General features: G+C 37.0%; 4 protein-coding genes across 4 annotated transcripts; 1 reads left to right on the forward strand and 3 right to left on the reverse strand.

Annotated features, from left to right (window-relative positions):
* The first annotated feature begins 1,719 nt into the window (after nt 1–1,719).
* On the forward strand, nt 1,720–4,946 carry LOC113300007. Its single transcript, XM_026549137.1, has 6 exons — nt 1,720–1,871; nt 2,097–2,266; nt 2,587–2,756; nt 3,108–3,185; nt 3,797–3,941; nt 4,215–4,946. Exons 1-6 carry the CDS (start codon nt 1,787–1,789, stop codon nt 4,638–4,640), a joined length of 1,074 nt encoding a protein of 357 aa, XP_026404922.1. The 5' UTR covers nt 1,720–1,786; the 3' UTR covers nt 4,641–4,946.
* A 497-nt stretch (nt 4,947–5,443) lies between these two features.
* Nucleotides 5,444–6,715, reverse strand: LOC113300009 (acyl-CoA--sterol O-acyltransferase 1-like). Its single transcript, XM_026549139.1, has one exon. The coding sequence runs from the start codon at nt 6,681–6,683 to the stop codon at nt 5,613–5,615; it is 1,071 nt and encodes a 356-aa protein (XP_026404924.1). The 5' UTR covers nt 6,684–6,715; the 3' UTR covers nt 5,444–5,612.
* A 233-nt stretch (nt 6,716–6,948) lies between these two features.
* On the reverse strand, nt 6,949–9,862 carry LOC113300008 (protein APEM9-like). Its single transcript, XM_026549138.1, has 6 exons — nt 9,652–9,862; nt 8,935–9,099; nt 8,680–8,757; nt 8,245–8,539; nt 7,492–7,853; nt 6,949–7,367 (listed from the first exon to the last, which is right to left on the reverse strand). The coding sequence occupies exons 1-6, from the start codon at nt 9,705–9,707 to the stop codon at nt 7,247–7,249; spliced, it is 1,077 nt and encodes a 358-aa protein (XP_026404923.1). The 5' UTR covers nt 9,708–9,862; the 3' UTR covers nt 6,949–7,246.
* Nucleotides 9,863–10,027: 165 nt separating this feature from the next.
* On the reverse strand, nt 10,028–14,669 carry LOC113300010. Its single transcript, XM_026549141.1, has 3 exons — nt 14,240–14,669; nt 12,595–12,722; nt 10,028–10,389 (listed from the first exon to the last, which is right to left on the reverse strand). The coding sequence occupies exons 1-3, from the start codon at nt 14,320–14,322 to the stop codon at nt 10,298–10,300; spliced, it is 303 nt and encodes a 100-aa protein (XP_026404926.1). The 5' UTR covers nt 14,323–14,669; the 3' UTR covers nt 10,028–10,297.
* Nucleotides 14,670–23,739: the final 9,070 nt, after the last annotated feature.

The raw sequence follows: 23,739 nt of genomic DNA on the forward strand, positions 1-23,739 counted from the left end.
GAGCCTCCATCGGAGAACATTGGTTTACTTGGAATTTTTCTAAATAAGGAAAGAAACATGAGATATAACTTTATTAGCGGAGTAAAAGTACTGGTTGTATAAGATCCATAGATTTAAACCTTAAATCGTACGAGTTAATGTTGTTTCTTTTAGATAATCTTCCCAACCATAAAATTATTCTGCCTAATGGGATCCATGCGACCAAGTGCTTCAAATAAATCTTGGTCTATTAGGTTAAATATTAGTTTGAACCATGTGTCTAGCATCTCCGAAGATCATATGGAGTTAAGTCTCCGAACATATGCCTTTGACTTTAACTGAAATTTTGGTTACGGTATAGATGTTTTGGATTGCTTATTTAGTACTTCAAAGGTGAAATCCCAACAACTAAAGGTTGAGCCTATATATGTTCTCTTTCTTTTCTACTATTTATGGTTCAGACATTTAATTACCCAAATTTTACAAACCTAATGTTTATGATCGATTTCTAGTTTTATTTAAGCGTATAACTAAATTAAGTTATTGATCACTCTAAATTAGTGACAATCTATATTGTCGAATAATTCTCTAGAAAATTAGAGAATGTGAGACCTTAGAGAGAGATTCTTTAGAACGATCATGCGTGGAGACAACATCAGTAGGTGAACCGAATGTACCGAGTTTGACTGGGTTACACCTTGAGAGTGTATTTCTTGGTGGTTCATATAGACATAACCCAGTGGCATATCATACATGTTATTTGGTGATACAAGAAATTTGACAATAGCTAAGAGTACCAATTTTCCTGAAGTTGTTGATGTATGATTCTAGCTAACGTATGAGTCAATGTTTGGTAACGACGAAAGACTCCATAGTCGTTTTTTCTTCTTCTTGTATTTTTAATCTTAGTTAAACAATAAATCTATTTAATATTTTTTTATTCTTATTTTGCTAATCTGAATAACTTATCAATTACACAGCTCCTTGTGGAGGCGATCCTCAATACCGCTATATTACTTCTTAATGTCTAAAGGGAATAAGTGAGATAATTTGTTATGTAAAAGATGCACATCAAATTTTCACAATCAGGATTCTTTCATACACTAAAGCGTCATGCATAGGCTTATTTCCTCAAGCATAAAATACGTTTAAAAAAACGTTTTTTAGGCATTGCCCATGATTTACGGGGACTGGTATAATATGACTAAAGACATAACGAAATAAACCCTAATATCCCATAAATCTATCTATTTTTGTTTTGAATGATTAAAATTCATCTTAGAAATCGGCTACCATGGTTAGTAAGAACACAGCCGATCACATGAAAAAAAATCGAAATCAGAATCGGATAGACTTTTTTATTGCAAACTTAGTCGATTGTGTATGATATTTTTTTTGATATCCGTCGACTAATCGACTAATATTTTTTTTGCAATCGACTAGTCGATTGTGTATGATCAAAAATCAAACTTAGTCGAGAAGCAATTTATTGCAAACTTAGTCGATTGTGTATGATAGCCCTAGCGGATTGCAATAAATTGCTTCTCGACTTATAGAAGCAAAAAATCAGAGAGTTAGTTTGGGTACACAACTTCGAATTGATTGTAAAAACACTTTTTTGCTTCTGCCTCTGGCACCCAAACACCCATAGGTCTAATGAACCCCTTATCCCATTGCCCTAGATGGAAATAACCCCAAGCAGTCCCCAAAACCATTGAGCAGCCCCAAAGACGCGTTCCGTTAAAGACATAAAGAATGGAAGAACTCTCTCTCAGTTTTTTGTTCCTCGGTCGCGCTCCTCTCTCTGATGGAAAAAAGGGATTCAAGATCCTTAACATCTTCTTTGCAAAATCTATCAGAAAATCCAAGCAACAAGACCTTAGCATCACACGGTTAGCACTTCTCAGACCTTCTATTGCATCCAATTAGTAAAACCCTAATTGTTTTCCCTTTTGTTGATACTCATGAAAGGAAAAAAACCCTCTTTTTTTGAGATTTTTTTTTGTAATGCGAAAAACAATTTTTATATGTGAATTATGAAACTAGACATGTATTCGGAAACCCTTTTTGTTAATTGAGTTTGCTTTGTAGAATTAATAGCTCAATTATTGTTGCAGGTTCTCCTCTTGGAGTTGGAAAAACTGTGTGTGATAGTTTGGTGAGATCTTGTGAGAAAACTAAATGTCCAAGCTTGGTTAGTTTATGCCTTGGTGTTATTGGGAAACATTTTGAGGAAATCTTTGAGTGCGTGGGCGATGTATTGGCTAGCTTTCCACCAGATACTAAGGTAATCCATTACTTTTTTTTTTTTCTTCTGATGAACGTTTAAGTTTCTGCAATGTGTGTAAACATGAATTTTGTGGGTGAAATGCAGTACCCCACTTCAAAAGGTTCAGCATTCAGTAATTTTAGCCTTCGTGAATCCTTGTGTTTGTAACTGAGAATGACCAGGGACTTAAGTCATTGCGTGGTTGAATTTACATGCTATTGTCTGCCATTCCGATTTAGTAAATTAATATGTAGTACTTATAACATTCAATTTTTGTGTACACAATTACCACCGTTATCTTGTTTAATTGTTTTGAGTTTTCTTGCATTGATTTTCAGCTGGCATTGGTAGCCATTGCCAAGAGGAGAAAGTTGCTGAATGACGATGTTCTTATTTCTTTGGCTGATTCCTCCTGGGATGTCCTAGATTTATCTGGGTCTAATGTTTCTGATCTTGGATTGACTAAAGTGTCAGAGATGGCAAAAAGTCTCCGAACTGTGGATATAAGGTACCAACAACTTTGTATATCTTGTGGGATACCTGAGCTACTTGTAGGTAATACAAGTCATGCCTGATAATATAAGCATGCATAATGCATCTGGCCCGTCAGTTCTAGTATGTTACAATTGAATCTACCATATGGAAGGACCAATCCTCTGCATATTTAGTATCATATGCAAATGATTTAAGAACCCAGAATTTAGCAGATCTTTTAGTTGAAAATATATATGGAATGTGGATGGTCCTATATTGGTGCATGGGCACAGGTATCATAGGCTTAGTTATCTTATCTGAAGTACCCGCACCATTAAATTTTATTTTGGTGACAGTTCTGTATTGAACAGATATTTTTGTGCAGGCGATGCTGTGAAATTACGGCAGGTGGGGTGTCGGAGCTCGTAAGCAATTGTCGTTCACTGGAGATACTGAGATGCGGGTATAATTTCAATTTTGTGAGTCATCTTCATTTTTTAAATTGGTGTTTAGTTGCAGTAGTTTTTTATGATTGAAGCTCTTACAGATGTTTAACTTTAATTTTAGCATCATTCTGGAAAGTTCTCTAACTTATGCAAGTAGAAGAACTTACTGACCTTTGGTTATCCAGAAGTGTTGTGATGCTATGTTGCTACATCATAAAATTTCGGATAACGTTATTATTTTCACACTCAAAACACCAGTTCCAATTTCGTAAGTTATGTGGAAGTGAACTCTTTTGAATAAAGATGGAAATGTGTTTGAGAAAAAAAGTAATTGCTCCTTGTTGGACTTGGTGAGGGGTGGTTGGTGGGAAGGAGAAGTTAGTAGGATGACCTGAACTTGTTGATGGGAATGAATATCTTTGTCCAGTTTTGAACATTTGCATAACTTGGTAGCATTTTGTATAAAATTTATTTTGTTTTTGTGGTATGTTCGCGCCTTCTAATAGTGTTAATAAGTTATGTCTGAAGAGTAAGAGTGTCGTGATGAGAAGCTTCTACCTAGCTTGTATTAAACTTTTTTTCTGGCCAAGTCAAAGTGCTGACTTATCATCCGTTTTGGATGTTGCAGAGGGTGTGTAAACAGTAATCTTACTGCACGTAGATCCTTGAAATATTTGAAGCCAAAATTGAAGGAGTTTCATGAAGACTCCTGGGAGAATCTTTATAGCTTGGACATTTCTGTTGATGCTGAGTCTTTGCGGTGGCTTGTTTGGGTACGTTTATCATTTAGCAAATGCCCTATGAAACCAACTATGGTGCTACTATTGGAACGTCCTTACCAATTGGAGGCTTTAGCTTCCAAAATGACTGGATCAAATTCCATTATATTTCCTTCATATTCTGGAAACAGTGTCCTTTAACGATGGTCAGGATCATCTATTAGAACTAATTTGGGTCTGGGAGTTGGTGAATGTTCTTATTAAACATCAGTAGCAGTAATCTTTTATATTTGCCTTTCAACTTCTGTTATTTTCTTTCTTCTGCAGCCAGAGATTGATTGTCAATCAGAACGTATTTTAACTAAGGAATGTCCGCGGATTCTGGTTAACCCAATGCCATCCACCCGATTTGGTTTCCGAGTACTTCAAGTTCCTTACGAAGCACTACCAGATGTGACACTGGATGATCATATTATCAAGGACATCAATCCTAAGGCGTGGGAAGTTGGTGGTGTTTCTTCCAATGCTGTAGCTCGCCCTCCTCCTAACTTTAACGAATTACCGATTGCTGAGAAATTCAGGCTTGCATTTGTGGAGAGAGCTGCGAGGCTAGCACTGAAGGAAGCAAAGATGGCTATAAAGAACGAGAGGCTTGCAGAGAGGGAGTGGGCATGTTCTACAGAAGCTAAAGCGGTAGCTCTTGAGCGGCAAGTGAAAGGTTTGGTTTTCCGTAAAACTAAAAGAAAAAAATAAGTCTTTCACCTGATGAGAGTAGGAGTTTTTACAGAAGTAGTCATTACTAAATTTGTTTCTTTCGGTAAAAAGAAAGAAAGAAAAATATAAAAGAACTCGTGCTCCACAAAACCTCTTAGTAAAGTAAGCTGGTGATCAGAAATTTTTCTTTCTTTCTCTCTTCGATGTTCTATGTAATTATTCTTGTACACTATAAGACGATGAAGCCTGGTCAGTAGTCCTCCGATGTAGAATTGGCATCCATCTTGATGTAGAATTGGCATCTCTCTTAGATATTGCATGTTTCCTTCGCCGTGTCTATACTTACACATGATTTTGCATCCATTGGGAGATGATTTGGCTCTTTCATTCAGCTGGAGCCATGTTCTCCAAATCTTGATGTTTTCCTTCCCCCCGCAAAAATAAAGCTAGCGCCTCACGTCATATCTTTCTAAGACTGAAGATAATGAACTTTTTGGCATAACTGAATGCCTGAGCTTTCTGTTAGCATATCGATAATTTCCCCTATCCTTATTCATTTAATGTTGCAGAGTAGGTGTTTTTTCATTATAGTTCACTGAATGCCTGGACTTTCTACTTATTAGGGGTACTCTCTCAGCCGACTAGATCAGGAAAATAATGATCTTTGTTTGGAGTTCAGAAATTAATGACCTTTGTTTGGAGTTAGTATTGGCAATATTTAACCCTTGTTAAAGAAAAAAAATCTGAATGACGGAAGTTAAAATTTATCTGTACAAGACTGAAAGTTTTAACCTCCAGACTTTGCTGGTTCATATGCTAAGTTGAACCCCAGACGCCGTGCAAAGGCATCAAATTGTACTTATTATGCTTCTAACTACAATTCTTTCATGACATTTACTAGGTTACAACTTACAGCTTCAGTTTACCTCATTGAAAACAAAACGTTTTATATCAAGCAACCGTTAACAAAAACCGTTAGTTTACAGCAATTTAAAAAAAAATCAATTTATCCTACAGAAAAGATCCCCACCATTTTTGTATCAAACCCTTGACAGATTCTGCAACAATGGCATACTCCCCAAGTGATTTAACATCAGCTCCACACCTTAAATACTGAGGAAAGAACAACCAAGAACCGGTAACCAGCACAAACACAACGGTCAAAGGTCCTGAAACTAATGGAGGTAACTGAAATCTGTTTTTGAAACACCTCTTGAGTTCAATCTCCACTGCTAAACATGCCCCATGTAGTACAAAAAATGAAAAAACTTCCCAAGTTGGCCACACTCTACCAAAATAGTAGAAGATCAACTCATGCATCAAGCCCGACACAACAAAAGTGGCAAGTAAAGCAATGAGTTGCGCGCACCTCTTGCCAAAAATACGTGCACAAATGAACTGTACAGGTTGGTATACAGTTGGCCGTAGAATTCCTGTAACCACCAGATTCCATCTTTTACCCCAGAAATCTTGTAGTGAAGTTGAGACAAATGGATTGTTGAACTGTGGTTCTAGTTCTAACCCTAACAGGAATTGCACCGATTTCGCAGTTACAATTAAAATGAGTTCTAAGAGGAAGTAAATGTGGACGCAATACAGAAAAATAATGAAATTTGGGTGTAAATATTGTTTGAACTTATAAACATAAATCAGTAAGACAATAACAAGACCCTTTATGGCATAAACTAGAAATGATAGCGGTGAAGATGATCCGGGGTTTTGAGAGATTGACTTTTCAGTTTTGGGAGATATGTTTTGTCTGAAGTTGATGGGAAAACAAGCAATAGAAATGAAATGCAGAAATGAAATGGAGGGTGATGATAAAGGGCCTTGGTTGAATGAGAAGAGAAGAAGTTTGAAATTAGCAAGCCAGGCTATAAAGAAACCTAAAATACCAAGAAGATGGATTGATGTCAGGGACAGCGGGAGAATGATGAAGATGGGTATGATTGGGAGGACTGAAATAAGTCTAAACATTCCTTTCGGAATGTCTCTCGAGATCAAGTAACAGTAGGTTAAGCATAGAAGAACTGTAATCCATACCTGAGTCAAGCTCTTCAGCTCAGCCTCCATCGACTCCATCCTCTCTAATTCCTTATCACCCCTTTCAGATCTTAATCATGTGCTTCAAGCCTTCAAGTACTGTTGTATACTTGTATTAGTCTATGGCAGTGAGATTAAAACATAAAACTATTAGAAAATGATACATACATACATGGAATAAATTAAACAACTCAATAGATGCATTGATTAAAAAAACACATGGGGACAACTCAACAATTGTGCAGTTCAGCAGTCAACTAGCAAAAGCAGTGGATGGTGGAGTCCACGTTATTAGAAGTCCAACTACCAACAAGATTTTAACTGAGATGCTTTAATTATAAAGAACAAGAGTGATACACTGATACAGTTTTATTCAACTTTTTCTTCTCCCTCTAGAAAGGAAGAACAAAGAAAAACTCCACAAACTGAAGGAGAACTTTTCTGGAGCATTATTCATCACAGACTCTGCTTGTTTTCCTAATTTTATGCACCAAAATAATTCATGACGTTTATTTGAGAATCCACACTTCCGTCCTCGGGTTTGAAGATATGTCAACTCCATCAGTCAGACAGCCAATTAGCATGGAGCACAATCACCTGTTTCAACGTGACATAGAGGGAAGAGACTGCACAGCTGCTAGAGGGTTCACTTGGACTGAAAATGCTAGTTGCCACATATCCACCAGAGCTTTCTTCACAGAGGAAGCTTGTTTACTAACAATCCTGAAAAAGTAAGACACCAACACGGATAGTTCTTATTAGGAATACACACATCGCTTTTCAGCTAGCAGCAATGCAATTGCGTGATGGAAATGCAGATGGAGGGGCTTGAGAAAGAGAATCTTACCCTTTTAAAGTAGCTTGTTTCTTCCGAAGAACATAAAAAATGAACAAGACGAATGAACCCCAGAGCACAATTTTTCCATGAGAAATGACCAACCGAGCATTGCCAAATTTCAGAGTGACAGTACGGAACCACCAGAAACAAGGTTCCACTCGTTTGCTTAGTTTTAAAATGGATTCTTTATTAACACTGTCCCTGCCATTAAGTGAGGGGGAAACTTTCGATGTTATTGATGACGCTTGTTCAACTCCAGATATGGTATCTTGGCCAGAATCATTGTGGGCCTTGTACATGGGTGTTTCCACATCTTGGGATGACTTGGTAGCTTTTAGAGAATATAAAGAACGTAATCTCCTCAAAAGATCCTACATCATTCAGAAATCCCAGCTAATGAGTGTTCATATATTCCATTCCATTAACAGAACTCTAACAATATACTACGACTGAGATATGGTTTAATTATACAACGGGTTGGTTATATATCGGATTTGTATTGAGACAAGTATGTAAAATTTGTCTTGGGGTTCTGACTTGTACTCTACAGCATGATCCTTCAACCCCAGACGCAGGTCCAAATCAGGTCAGATATCAGGTCAAAGCTAAACAAATTATGCCATGTACACTGTCTGCCATGGATAAATTGAACATCAAAAGTACTTCCATCTGGAACCTAAACTAGGCAAATCTGGGTTAAAGATGTACACCATATCTATAACAATAAAAATTCAAAAAGAAATGCGATATGTATAATCTTACTTGACGATTTCCTTCGGGAAACTCGGCTTGCTCCACCCAGGCAATTGCATGATCAGTATCATTTAAAACCATCCCAAGAAGTGTTACAGCATATACTTCTGCAACCTCCAAGTACTTTTCAATCTCCAGAAAATAACGCCCATCAACTCCTTTTTGATAAGCCACATTTGAGTTTTCTTCGTTAGCAAGCACATAGTGCTGACTCTCATCATCGACCAAGCTCCACCTTCCAAGAAAGTCTTTGAGCAATTCAGGAAGATCAGAAAGTGATTCATCTGATATCAGAAAGCATGACCTGCCCAAAAATAATAAATACATGCCCTGAAACAATTTAGATCACTCAACTACCTATATGGGAGGATAATAATAACGATGCAGTAGATAGCTAACATGGATGCGAAAAAGTAGTTGCATCCAAAAGGGAGAGAGCAATACCCAGTAAGAAGAACTTGAACGGGTAGAGATGTTACTGAACCAAATAAAACTTTAAGCTCATTCAAAATTTCCGATGTTCTGTAGAATTCACAAGAAAAAAAATGTTAAAACTAATATTCGTACATAACTACTACTATCTGTGCGCATAAGCCAATAACAGCAATCAAAAATTAAATAGCATCAAGGTCTTGCTACTTATTTACACGTGTTCATGAATTGCTAACGGGGATAACTGTGGATAACCAAGATACATACCTTCCCAACTCTTTTAGAGATTGAACATATACCATCCCAGCTGATTCCAACATGTCAACCAACTCAGTATCTTGTATTGTTTCGGAGTTATCAGCTTTGCGTAGTCGTTCAACAACAGAAGAAGACAAAGTGATTGCCTCCTCAAACATACAACAAACAAGATAACTGCAAAACAGCACATCAAATTAAGTTAAATGAAAAAAAAAATAGTAAGAATACAAATGAAAAAAAAAAAAAAAAAGCAAGAGCAATTCAACAAACACAACCTACGCACACAGGTTCATTATCTGTCACCTTGGCTACATACATCAATTTCATGTAAGTTTAAACTGGTAGCTTAGATTTAGCGGCTTAGGCATTGCCCAAATGACGATTACAGAAAATTGTCTTTTAATGGTGCACTCACTTAATACATATCAATTCAATACTATCATTTTCAGCGGATGAACTACTGAAAGTGTACCTACTAGTAGTACATCTGTTGACCAGAAGTAACACTGCCACACTGAGTAACACTTAAAAGACCGGGTTTCTCCTTAACCCCAAATTTCCTAGGACAAATTAAAACAAAGTATATACCAAAAAATATGATCAAAATTCATGAATTTTTACCCCCAAAATTATCATACAAATTCTTCGAAAAAAATCAAGACACCAAGGATTTTACGGGTGAAACTGTTAAAATCAAATTAAGAACAAAGGGTTTCTACAGTTTACCTCTCTGATTTCTCGATTTCATCCCAAATTGCAGAATTTGTGAGTGACGCCATCATTCTCCTCTTCTTCTTCTTCTTTTTCTTTCTTCTCTGGACTTCCTTTTCCGAGGTTAAGATATTTGGGCGAGTTTTTTAAGAATTTTCAGTAACAAGGGATGTTTTCGTAATATATTAACACTACTACATATTTTGGTTGAGAGTTTCCAGGTCGATTCTCGGGATACCCCTATCATTTTTTTTTTTCAGTTATTCAAATTAGTCAGGACACAGCAGTCTGGTCTGGTTCAGATTTCACAACAGCAACAACAACAACAGAAAAATCTGAAAAACCTTTCCAAGTTGGAATAACAGTCCTTCATGATCAAATGATAAAGAAATGGCACAAAACAGAAAGTTAGGCAAATTCGATTAACACGAGAGTAACATAAAACAGCCAAACTACATAGATAGACTCACCATTTTGCATTTCAACATCCAACAAAAACAGTTTGTTGGGGATAAGCAAAACCCAAAACGGTAAGCATTAATCCCACACTACAATCTATGAAACCAACAACATAAAACAAGCAGAACATAACGTTTGCAACTTCGAGCAGCCTAGTAGTAGCATTCATTCTTAGTAGTTGATAACATTCCGGACACATCGCTTAAACTTCCAACTTATCGCCTTCTACACGATCATCTTTCCCAAGCTCGCAATCATCACAAAGTCTTTTGCCCATCACTTGACTATCATAACCTGTGCAGACATAATACATGAGATTTTGAGCAGTTAGCCCCAAGAAATTTCCCGCTGCCAGTGCAAAGACACAAAACGAGATGATCAAAACCCTCCCCGTGTTCAGATCATAGAGCATAACCAAGAATACAATCCAAATAAATATGTCAGTAACCAAGTGGAGCAGTACAAGGATATTCTTAATAAGTTCTTGTTTCTCCTGTAAGAGTAGAAAGAACAGAAATGTACGATAAGGGTTTGGATACATAAACAGCTGCTATGATAAAGGTCATTGCAGAGGTAGACAAAAGATAGAAGGTGGAGAAGAGAACAAGGTAGACGCAGTCAAGGATAAATTTGCGAACGAGCTTCTGATCAGAAAGTAAGTATTCAGGTGATGATTTGTAAATTAGATCCAATGTAAAGAGAGTCAGGGTGAGTCGAGTATTAGCTTCAAACAAGAGTTGGAATAAAGAGAGAGGGAGAATGAAAATTAAGAATATCAAGAAGAATTTTGTTGGAGATGCTTTCACTATGATTTTAGACGCTTCTTTGAAAGATCTAACTCTCACTAATTCATTGATACTTTTTTGTGCATTCAAGAACTCAGGATCTTCAAACAACTCCATTGATGTCATCTAAGTTTCACACTGTTGATGAATAAAATGCAGAGAGAAGATTTGTTTATGTAGTGGATTTCAGTGAAGGAACTTATAAGGAAGTTTCTTGCAGCTATACTTGCATTTGCCTCATATGGTATTACTTCATAGTGGCAGTTGAGGCTTGCTGAGTGCTTATTACTTCATAGAAAGAGAGAGTGATCTACAAGTAGTATTCTAAAAGACCTGGTGATGCAAAGTAATTGGGTTCTTTTCGTCTAAAATCATCTACCTTAATCATAAAGTGAGGTCTTAAAGTCAATCTGGGGGATTTTATAGAAGTTACTGGCCTCGGTATTCTTAAAGTTTAGTTCTATATCTGTAGTTAAGCTCAGTTCTCCTCCACTAGGACCACTACAGAACAAGTTGTAAAGCTCTTAAGTCAAAATTTTGCATTTTTTGCAGCAATAATGCACCACAATTTTTGTCCATATATGCTAGGAGCACCTACCACCACTATTACTACTACTAAGTTTACAGGTAAAGACATTCTACATTTATTAGTTCAAACCTACTTTCTGAGTTCTTAAAATTCTAGCTGAATTTCATCGAAATTTTCAAGAAAAACTTCACTTGCTCGATACTTTTTGGTTGTAACGTGGCATGTTTTCAACGGCTCATTACAGAACAAGAAGGCTGGTTTTATTGATCCTACAGTGAAACCTGAAGCTTGTTTGTATTGATTATCTGACGCGGAAACCAGAATATCAAGCATATGTGAACCACATTGTAAATAGCATGGTAGAAAACCCATTGAGAAAGAAATTTTACATTGCATGCTACTATCATTATCGAACCAATAACCAAATATTAGGATTCTGACTACCTGACAACTAGAACAATAAGACTGGAGAACTTCACCGCTAACTCGGTGTCACAAAAAGAAAATAATGGAATACACAATGTGTCTTATTCTTCTCAATCTTAATTCCTGCCAGTTCTACTTCTGTCTGGAATTGACTGGGGTCTCCAGTGTGGAAAGAATCTGCCACATAGAATACCCCCAAATACAACAATCTCCGAAACAAATCCACATAAAAGACATGTCAGATACTGATGATGTGCGTGGTGATTATATTGACTAAGCTTTAATACGAACCAAGCCATATGATGTGTACTTCTCAGATAAAAGACTCGACGAAAACAATATTCTAAGATGCTTGAAGCATCCGAGTGCAAGTCAGCAACAAAAAAAGTGTCCGATTCACTATCCAGCCTCATGGAAATTAAACCCATTTGATTTATCCCCGCCTTGGAAACCCTTTTAATGCCAATGGTTTATCTAACTTCCACTTGCAGGTGCAAGTCATGTACATAGTAAAAAAAATTGATTGAATGTACATAATAAAAATATGACACACTTTCCAACTAATGAAAAAAGGGACGAGACATTGAATCAGTGAAGTCAGGCTCAGGGGTTTAGGATGTGGAACATTAAAGAGAAGCTAATGTATGTTCAACAAAAACTTTTACCAAGCCGGTCAGAAAATCACTCGCTTTATACCAATCTTCCTTTCTTACATATATTTATCTAAGAAAACTTAAGGAAACAATGCTTAGTACTTACCAATTCCTTCACTGACCAATAAGTTTGGTCTGATGACATCTTTGCAATTGACTAAGAATATATCCCCCAAGGTAAAGATGGTTCGTGGGAACATAGACACAGAATAGCTCCTCTTCTCCAGAATAATTCTGTTCACACCAAGAACAATTTGATGGGTTGAATAATAAAAAACATACTGTAAGCAGATAAACAGAATCAAGTACAGTAAGATCTCTACAGAATCAGAAGTTTGAATCACATTGCTTAACCAAGTAGTACAACATAATACAACTAAGCAAAAGAAGTGAGAAACACACAATCAGGTGTGACCAGAGTACTGCAAACCAGATTATGTGGCAGGCACATAAGGTGTACTGCTCCAATTAGAAACTCCGCGTATGATGCGCATTACACTTAATACCATTAACAAGATATTACAGTAAATTCCATTAGATAAATTATCAGGTGTAGAGAATTCAGGAATATATCAAAGGAATCACTGTTGGCTTGGGTGTGATAAAAATTGGTCGTAACTTGTAATGCTCTTTGACTTCAGTTGGAATAGGACAACCATGTAGAACTTCATGTGTTAGAGTTGTAATGTTGTAGGCAAGACAGCAACCACGGTCAACAATGATGAAAACATTTCGATCCACCGGATTGATATAAATGACCTCTACTTTCTTGGATGATCTGTAACCCTTAAGTTCAATACTTTTGTGCACCATTTGCCAGTTCAATCCTCCATTAGTGCTGTAATCATCCTCAAGCCGCCAAACATCGAGAAAAGCTTTATAACGTTTTTGTTCATCGTCAAAATGGTGATCATATATCCGTGCATCATCATAATCGATCCCATCGGAGATAATACCGTAGTAGATGGACCCTTGTGACTCCCCAAAAAAAGAAATATCTGGCTCCCCCAAAAAACTACGACCACTCTGTTCAGGGAAAGCAAATTTGGTGCATTCATTACAGCCATTTTCTAGGTTATAAGCTATGAGGATCTTCTTACTAGTTAAGTTCTCTTCAGCTGTCCAATACAAGACACCACGATGGATAACCATATCAGAAAAAACTTTTTGAATATCAGGCAGTGGAACTTCATACGTTTCCCATTTACTGGTGTCGGGGAAGAAAAGATGTGCACCTGTAAGTTGATGGGTTTCTGGGGCAAATAACCAGTATAATGATCAGCATTGATATAAACCACCTTGTAGTTAGAATAACTAAGTGATGCATCAAATACCAATTCAGCACAGTAAAGCATTTTATGATCAGAACCATTACTTTCAGATCGAGGAGGGAGGGAGACCCATTGTTTGGTCATGGGATTGCATACATAGTAAAACCTAGTATTATCCTCTGCTGGATAAGAAACCGGCTTCTCTGCTGAATACAATACTAATCCATTACTGCATGAACTTAACAGGTATGCCTTTTGTATTCCTTCTGTTCTAAATGGATCTGTATCTAAAAGGAATTCAAAGGATAAACCATCGTGATGAACTGGAAATGTTTTAGATATAGTTGGACCTGTTCGTCAGAAGGGTCCTCCATGAAGATCCATGGGTTACTACTACTAAGAATATTACCACTGTTAAACGTTCTGTGGATGAAAGATGAAGCAGATGATACTAGAGAATTGCATAACTTTGAAACAGACCTGGGTATTAATGCTCGAAGACGAGAGAAGATCAGCTGGTATACCTTCCTCGGAAAACCAACACCATACTCTTCTTTACTCATGCTGGATGATGAACTTGTTGTTGATGAGATTGAAGATGAACTTTTTGTTGATGAGATCCTTGTTCGAAAAAAGACGAACACAAGAAGAATCGAGTCTCTGATAGGATCAATTGTGAATTAAACCCTAGAACAAACTAGGGTTTGCTAAATATAGGTGTAATTCCAAAAATTAGGGCTGCAAAATGTACTGAAGGATCAGATACTATTGATTTGAGACGAATTCGAGAAAAATAACCTCTGGTTTTGAATAACTCAGACTAAAATCGATAACATTTGATAAAATTGGAACATCTTCTCAATTACCGACTCACTGGCTTAAATAGCTAGGCTTCCCCACTGATCCAATCACTACGCACCCACTAAGGGCTATCCCGGGGCACCCTCCATTCTTGAGATATGGGGATCATGAGCTGACAAACGGGTGGGCCGGGGCTGGCTTGTTACGGGTTACACGGGTACGGGTTAAAACGGGCCCAAACTTGCGGGTTGTTATTCTTCACGGATCGGCATTTCTTCAACCCGCGTCCGTAACGAATAAAGCTTACGGATTTACGGGTTAGCCCGACTTGTTTAATTAAAATTAAAATTTAATTAATTTAATTTGTCACAAGTAGTATCCCGTAGATCTTCAAACCGACCTACAGGTTGATCATGGTTAGTTGATCACTTCTGTTTTGTTTTGTCTCATCTCCCTTCGCCAGTTTGTTTCATTTCTAACACAAACATAGACTATTGTCCTGTTAATTTGCTGGAACTACTCGAGTTCCATATTTCCAACAATCACATATGTACCAGTTCGTGAAATATAGGAATATCGAATTTTGAAAATTTGTGTTGCAAATCAAAAACTTTAGCTTGTAAAGCGATGACTCCAGCCACAGAGGAGATGAAAACGATGCTCCTTGAACCAATAGCTTTTAAGAAAAGATGCTCCCCGAATTCGATGAATTCCCGATTCCACAGCTAATTTCCAAGTTTTCTCCATCTCCATTAGACCCAACTGTTGAACTGTTTTCAGCCATTTTTTTTTTCAATTTTCTTAGCCTAACAATGAAATCACAGTACTAAAAACAATCAGATCTAAGAATTAATCATACAAATACAAAAGTTACAGAAAAAATCGAATAAAAACTTCAATCTAACACAGAAATCAGAGTTTCTTAACCCAAAAACTTAAATTGAATCACAACCCTAGTCTTCTTCTTCTTTCATTAACTCAATTCTCTTCTCAATTTCATAAAACCCCAGATTCAATTGAAGCCTTAATTTCTTCTGGATTTCTCAATTCCAGTTTTTCACTGAAATTAACCCTAACTATTAGTATGATAATCTTCTTCTACATATTCTACTTTTGAAACCCACCCTTAATCACTCACTTTTCACTTCCAATCTCCAACTCAGAATCCACATCAGTTAGCCGACTAAAACTCAACCCAAAAACAGAAAGAAAAGAAAAGTGAAGAAGCAAATCCCCACATCAATTAGAGCTTAAATCCATTATTGTTAAGCTTCAATTCACACATGCAAAGAACAATAGACTCAGAGAAGAAGGTGTTTTCTAGGGTTTTTTTTTGAGAAGGCGCATAGAGCAGAGCGGAGAAGAAAGAAAGAAAATGAAATCTTCTAGGGATTTTTTGAGGTTTATATCATAAATGAACGAACATGATTAAATGTAGCAATCCTACGGTGGAAATTATTAGGACCAGACGGGTTGACGGGTTTAACCTGCGGGTTTACGGGCCGAGACGGGCTAACCCGTTTTCTCACAAGCCGCTATTTCTCCAACCCGCACCCGGCTTGTTTAGGAACCAGATGGGACGGGCACGGATTTTTCACGGGCCGGGCGGGTCAACCCACGGGTTTTTGGCTGGTTTGCCAGGTTAGAATTCATGACACACGTCTGCCGGTTTAATTCGGTTTTAAGCAGAACCATGCATGAAATCGCACCTAATCGGTTTTAAAATTTTAGATGTCTTTAAAATCGGTTTGGTTTTAAACCATCCAAGTAGGTGACCGGGTTAACCGGTGGGTTCTACAGAACTGCTACAATTGTTTTTTGACTTTATATGTACAACATTTTCAGTTCTTTGTATATCAAATATTCACCTTTCAAGCATATGGGCCACCACCTAGTAAGCCCCGAGAAAATGGTGCGAGTAAACTTAACAATAATGCACGAACGAGGACCCAAAAATATGGGAGAACGAGGATATATGGAGACCTATGCAAAATAGGAAAAGAAAAACAATAAATAATAATAATAAAAAGGGTGTGGGGGACCTGGCCCACCGGCCGGCCATGCCGCGGCTGGCGGTCCCACGCCTCTCCACTTCTTATCTTTTATTATTATTTCCATATCTCTTGAACTTCACATTCGTACAAAAACTCTTAGTTCTCCATATTTCTCCAAAAAAACCTAGTCTGACAACTATTAGGTCTTTTTTTCAATAATATTATTTTAATATTCTAAATATTAGACGTGTGAGAAAAGAAATCCTAATTTCTAATTCATGCAAAAATCAAGAGTTTCAGTCAAGATCAAACTCTTCAGAAAATACAAAATATTGCATAAGTGTCCAACAAAATACCTAAAACTCTCAGGAATGAACGCACGAGGGACAGGGTGGCCCGTGCACCACCATTCTACCTTGGCCATTATTTTGGGGAATTCTCCAACTTTGGATAATACTCTGTATCTTGGATATTTCTCCATATATTTGGTGAATCCTGGACCATTCTCCATACACTCTTAGTTGTCTTTCACACCACCAATGGCCGCTCTCATGCCCACTGATTGATCAATATTTCTCCACCCACATTGGAAAACTCTCCATCTCTAGGATCTAGAGTTCTCCAAAATTAGGGTTTAGATTTATGAGAATTCTTATTTATATTAATAATTTTCATATTGATCCAGCTATCAATATTTAGATGTTTGGTCCTGCTACCAACATTTTTGTTGCACGACTGTCGGGAAGCAACATGAGACGATCATCCACTTGGTCGGCCATTTGTAGGTCTATAAACAAGCCTACAATGATAAATGCAAGTGCACAGTGTCCTAATGTAACACACGGCAAGTACAAGTCGATCCTCAGGGACAAGGTGGGTGTAAATCAAAGCTAAGTGCTTACTTCAACTGATTCATAGAAAAAGTAACACAAAAAGGTTGTTTGCTGGGTGTCGATACGACAAAGATGTTTGATAGTAACAAAAATAGTAAAACATGATGCAAAGTAAGATGTAAGTAGAACAAATGATAAAGAAGGTACTAGGGCAGTTGAGTCCACCACTAACTTACACTAGTTATTCTCCTAATAATACTAACCTTGTCCTTATAACTGATAACAGGGGAGATACAAGTCTTTTGTATATCTAAGGTGACTATTATATAAATTATCCAATCATAACTAAGGTATTTCTCATAAGAATTAACTGTCTTTTTAAGGCACAACTAATCAAAAGATCAACATATGAGATTAGGCATAAGTTACAGTTCTACAGCACGGGATTGTTCTAACTTCAATGGATGCATGACATACATTGTGAAAGTACAGTGTTGAAGTCCTAAGACTGAAATTCATTCTGATCATTTGAACACAATAAGGTCGCTGCCATTAACATGAATAACAAGTAGAAAACTAGGGCTTAATCTAAACCCTATCAGATGAATTTAGAACATGATGAAGATGATTAAAACACAAAATGTATTATGAAAACTAGTTGATCCAGCTAGAATTGGATGATTACACAATTCACATAGAACCCTATTTATACCCAATTTTCTTCTCAATCCTTTAAATTTGATAATTAGAGAATATCCACACCCAAAACGCGTTTTCCCGACAAACCCCTTCTGCAGTTCAACTATGCAACTCCTTGATATGATGTTTTACAACTGTGAAGATAACCCTAGTCTTATCTCTCTCAACCTTAGCTTCTAGGGTTGTTGTTTTGGAGAAGAAGCTATGATGTAGATAGATAGAGACTAGGAGTTTGATTGATGGAGGATGAGAGGGTGGCTGTAATCCCAAATGGTTGGGGATGAAGTTGATTGATGGAGGTGAACTGGGAATTTTGCAGAGGCTGGAGAGAAGAAGAAAACAAAATGAAGGTGGTGTTTGGTTTTTGCTCGATTAGAGAATGAGACAGGAGATTACGGTGCTGGGAAGGAGTAGTAAAATCTGATTTATTATGTGGAAATGTCATTGGATACTTAGTATTATATCAAATCTGACGGCTCAGGATGGAAATGGGTTTGGTCTTAGATTCTTGGGTTTTATCTTTTGGAAGATCTTTGAAACTGCGGGGGTCTAACAACCACACCCAACAATTCGTTTGGCAATCAGAGAGGACTTACTCCAATATACTTTATAGAGAATCAACTAGACAGTCAGACTCAATCTAGAGAAAAGTATATCAAAGAGTTTAATATCTCTAACTCTTAATTCAATCTGCAATCAGCAAATAAAAATTTGCGAGCCTGATTGAATATAAGAGGAGTAACTTGAACGATACCAAAGACCAATGCTCAAGTGTCAATCAATTTAAATCAACAACCAAATGTTGGATATTCTAATTGATTGATCTTAATGCACAACCTGTGATATTTCAATTATATAATAAAATATAACGCCGAAAAGAAATAACACAGACACCAGAATTTTGTTAACGAGAAAAACCGAAAATCCAGAAAAACACCGGGACCTAGTCCAGTTTTAACACCACACTGTATTAAGATGCTACAGGCATTAGCCTACTAACAATAAACTTCGGACTTGACTGTAGTTAAACCCTAATCAATCTCACACTGATTCAAGGTACAGTTGCGTTCCTTACGTCTCTGATCCCAGCAGGATACTGCGCACTTGATTCCCTTAGCTGATCTCACCCACAACCAAGAGTTGCTACGACCCAAAGTCAAAGACTTGATAAACAAATCTGTCTCACACAGAAAAGTCTATAGATTGAATAAATATGTCTCCCGCAGGAATACCCAAGATTTTTTGTTTCGTCTTTTGATAAATCAAGGTGAACATGAAACAATTGATAACCCGGACTTATATTCCCGAAGAACAACCTAGTATTATCAATCACCTCACAATAATCTTAATCGACTAGAGATACAAGATATTGTGGAATCATAAACGATGAGACGAAGATGTTCGTGATTACTTTTATCTTGCCTATCGGAGAAATTAACCTCGAGTCAATTATTTCAATCGTACTCAATACGATAGAATTGGGCAAGATGATAACACGCAACTACAAAGAAAATAGTTAGGCCTGGCTTCACAATCCCAATGAAGTCTTTGAAGTCGTTAACCTACAGGGTCTCGATATAAACCTAAGGTTAAAGGAGAATCGACTCTAGTTGATGCAACTAGTAACACACAAGAGGTGTGGGGATTAGGTTTCCCAGTTGCTAGAGTTCTCCTTTATATAGTTTTCAAATCAGGGTTTGCAATCCAAGTTACCTTGGTAATAAAGCATTCAATATTCACCGATAGATGAAAAACCCGTTTCAACCAAGATAATATCTTTCAACTGTTAGATCGAACTTACCTTGTTACACACAAACGAAATGTACGCTCATTTAGGTTTATGTAACCGTACCCAAACGTGTACACCATGTTGGCTCGTCAATAGTTAACCGAAGTTAGCCATATGATTACTCTCATATCAACCTTATTCATCTTAACCATAACTAGTTCAAATGACTCAAATGAAAATAGTTAAAGAGCTGTTCAATTGCTATATTCTCATAGAAGTATACAAGAACACAATTGAAGCAAAATCAATACACGGTTTGCAAAGATTGCATTCCTTATTTTATAAATGTTTAAGTTCATGTACACAATTGAAGCAAAATCAATACACGTTTTGCAAAGATTGCATTCCTTATTTTATAAATGTTTAAGTTCATGTACATAACCGATTTTAGAAAGTAACCAACTCAAGTATGCAAATGGGTACGCATACTTAAGTAGCCGGACCGAGTTTGGTTATGCCAGTTGATGTGATATCAATAATGTTGTAGTAATAAGTTCGTTGAGGCTTGTGAAAGCAAAAGATTCTAGACTTAATAAAAACTTAAAAATAAAGAAAACTTAACACAAGATTTGATTTCAGGATATTAGGATTAACCAAGACATTGATTCCACTATTACACATGAATAAATTATGGTAAATAATCCAAAACTCTAATTATCTTTTAAGTCCCTTATTTCTTAATTCACATATAATCAGGAAAATTCTCAAATATTAATTGTATCCCCTAAGCATAGATTATCTAAAAAAAGTATAACCTATCTAATTGAACCACAACTAATGAATAAAATTATGCAGACAATTTAAAACTCTGCAAAAGCAGTGATTGAGTGAATTATAAATTATAAATTAGAGAAAATAAAACAGTTACCAGTTATTCATGCGTAAATAGATTCCTAATTGCCTTGGTTAGGGGAGAATTAGCTAATCATCATGTTGGAAACACGCTCGAAATTCATTATTATTGCTCAAAAATGGTTTACAAATGATGAAAAGGGAGAAATAATGAAAATTACATAGAATGATATATATAAATTGTCGTTGTTGCTGTAACTTTAAGACCCACGTCTCTGTGTCGATGTTACTGTAGAATGTACGACAGATGGGTGTGGGTCGATGTTCTTCGTGTTCTTCCCAGAAGCAGCAGAAATGGTGGTTTTCTGCTACTTGATTATCTCGACTTTCTGATGCTCTGCAACTCTCCCAATCTCTCTATATCCCTTCTCTGACACCCAAACACTCTTTATATACTCAACGGGACCAAGAATATCCCCTCATTACTCCGGAAAATCTTTTCCAAAACTCGGCAGTAAAGAAAGATAATCTCCAAATATTTTCTTCCCTTTCCCGCCTTCTGACGCTGTCAATCAATGCTAAATCTTCCTTACTTAACTCCTTCACGTTTCTGCAGCGACCAAACACGAGCAAGACACGTCTAAAACACGCTGAAATCCCGTGAATACCTCGGCTGCTCACGTACTACCCTGTTTGATTGAAACACCGAGTAAACTTCGTTCTGACTTCAAACCAACCGTGTTAACATCCTTGTTTTGTCTTAACAGGCCCATACAGGTCCAAAACCATGAAAGAATCCCCACAAAATCCTCCCAAACTCGATTCAGAAATTACGCAGGTGACAAACATTTCTCCCGCCAAAAATAATTCAAACGGAGAAGAAGATGGGTGTTGTGGACAAAAATGGGCTACATATAGCCGTGGGTGCCCCTTAGCAAAAGTGGTGGCCGTTTAGCAATTGTCCTCGGGGGTGCTCCGAGCAACTTTTCGAGCCGAATTTTCCAACAATATTTATTTCCAAAAAAATACCTACAAACACACAAAACACCATAATAAGTACGAAATCGAGTACTAACAGTACGGAACATTGAGGACAAATTAGACACATAAATGTGTCTATCAAATACCCCCAAACTTATTATTTTCTAGTCCTCGAGCAAAACTAATAAAAATAAAACCTAGTTAATCTCGGGAGGGTTTACCAGAGGTGTACCCACAAAACCATGACTTCTAATTGGTCACAAGTATCCAATGAGCTATGAGGACATACAGATTCTCAACCTATCTCCAAGTAACTAGAATGCCAGAGAAATTAAAGGTGCCAGCTGTAAAGCTGACTAAAGAAAAGGGGAGACACATCCGTAATACTGCTATATAAAGAGATATCCGCTACACAGCTAGATAAACATTGTAAGATGCGTCCGTTGATTTACAGCTGGATAAGATTAGGAGAGAGATAAAGATGAGAGGGACATCTGCTACACAGCTGGACTAATTACGTGTGATGAGTTAAACCAGTGCTAGAAAGATCTTGTGCCAGATTGAAAGCGGACTAACAAAGAAACCAAATGTATCTTTCTTCGACTCTCTCATAGTGCTCAGTAGAAACAACGTCTTCTTCGGTCTTCAACTGTTGATGATAAACTATCGAACATCATAGAACCTTGACAATTAACTCTTCTCTTCGATTTCTTGCTTGACTTAAAAATTTCTACTTTCCTATGGCCTTATTGAACAAAAAACTAATTATAGAACAAAAAGAACGTAATTATGATTATTATTTTTTTTCCTTTTTTTTCAGTTTTTTTTTCCTTCATTTCCTTTTTTTTTTTTTTTTTTTTTGACACAAAAAATTACAAGACGAAAATTTACATGGCCATGAGAGAAGGACTTTAAAAACTTGGATCTTCGCAACTTGTGATGTCTTGGTATCATGAATTCCAACAACTTATATCATTTGCTCTTATAACTTCTTGTAACTAAGTCTTCAACTTTGATTTTTGAATTATTCTTTTCTATTGTTGCTTCTAAACCTTAACCGTCTTCAACTTTCTTCATAGATTTTGATGTCACTCCGCTTGTTGATGATGATAAGTTTCTACTGATAGAGAGTCGTAATCCAGTAACTAAGACTACGTTGTGAGGTTGCTTTGTCTTTCTGGCATTTCCTTACCTAGTTGCCTTTCCATCATGGATGGTTAGGTCCATCACGGTTACCCTCTAAAAGGAACAAGTTCTCTCCTGAATTTCAACGATCTCAAGTCTTTTTCTCTAATGTCTCAAAAGATTGTTATCTCTAGCATTCTAATTTTTATCTTTTCGGTGAGAAACAGTATGTAAACTTAGCTAACCGGATACTATGTGACGCTAGAAGTTTCAAAAATGCGACTAAAAAGTTCTTCCCCACCCCCAAACTTAAATCTAACATTGTCCTCAATGTTTCTAATGAAGGGTACCAAAAGTAAAATAACACGAGGAGAAGTTGGAAAGATAGTACATGGGTGAAGAAAATCAAAAACTAATATACAACATACAACTGCCTCGATGGTCAATCAAGGGTAAACAGGATCCTCCAGAGGGACCTCCTCAACATCACCTGTAGGAAAGGGCTCTAAAAAGGGTTTCAATCTCTGACCGTTAACCTTCGAAGAACTACTACCATCCGGCGTCTCAATTTCAACAACTCCATGAGGAAAGACAGTGCGAACAATAAAAGGACCCGTCCACCGAGAACGTAACTTCCCAAGGAAAAGATGCAAGCGGGTATCATACACAAGAACTTTTTGACCTGGAGAAAATGACTTCCGTAAAATATTTCTATCATGCACAAGTATCATTTTGTTCTTATACACCTTCGCACTATCGTAAGCATCTACACGAATCTCGTCCAACTCATTGAGCTGGAGTTTCCTATGGGCTCCTGCCTTGTCAAGTGAAAAATTTAGCTGCTTAACAGCCCAATAAGCTCTATGTTCTAACTCAACAGGTAAATGACATGCCTTTCCATACACAATCTGATAAGGCGACATTCCAATGGGGGTCTTAAACACAGTACAGTAAGCCCATAAGGCA

The sequence above is a fragment of the Papaver somniferum genome, chromosome 7 (assembly GCF_003573695.1).
Source record: "Papaver somniferum cultivar HN1 chromosome 7, ASM357369v1, whole genome shotgun sequence".
NCBI lineage: Eukaryota > Viridiplantae > Streptophyta > Magnoliopsida > Ranunculales > Papaveraceae > Papaver > Papaver somniferum.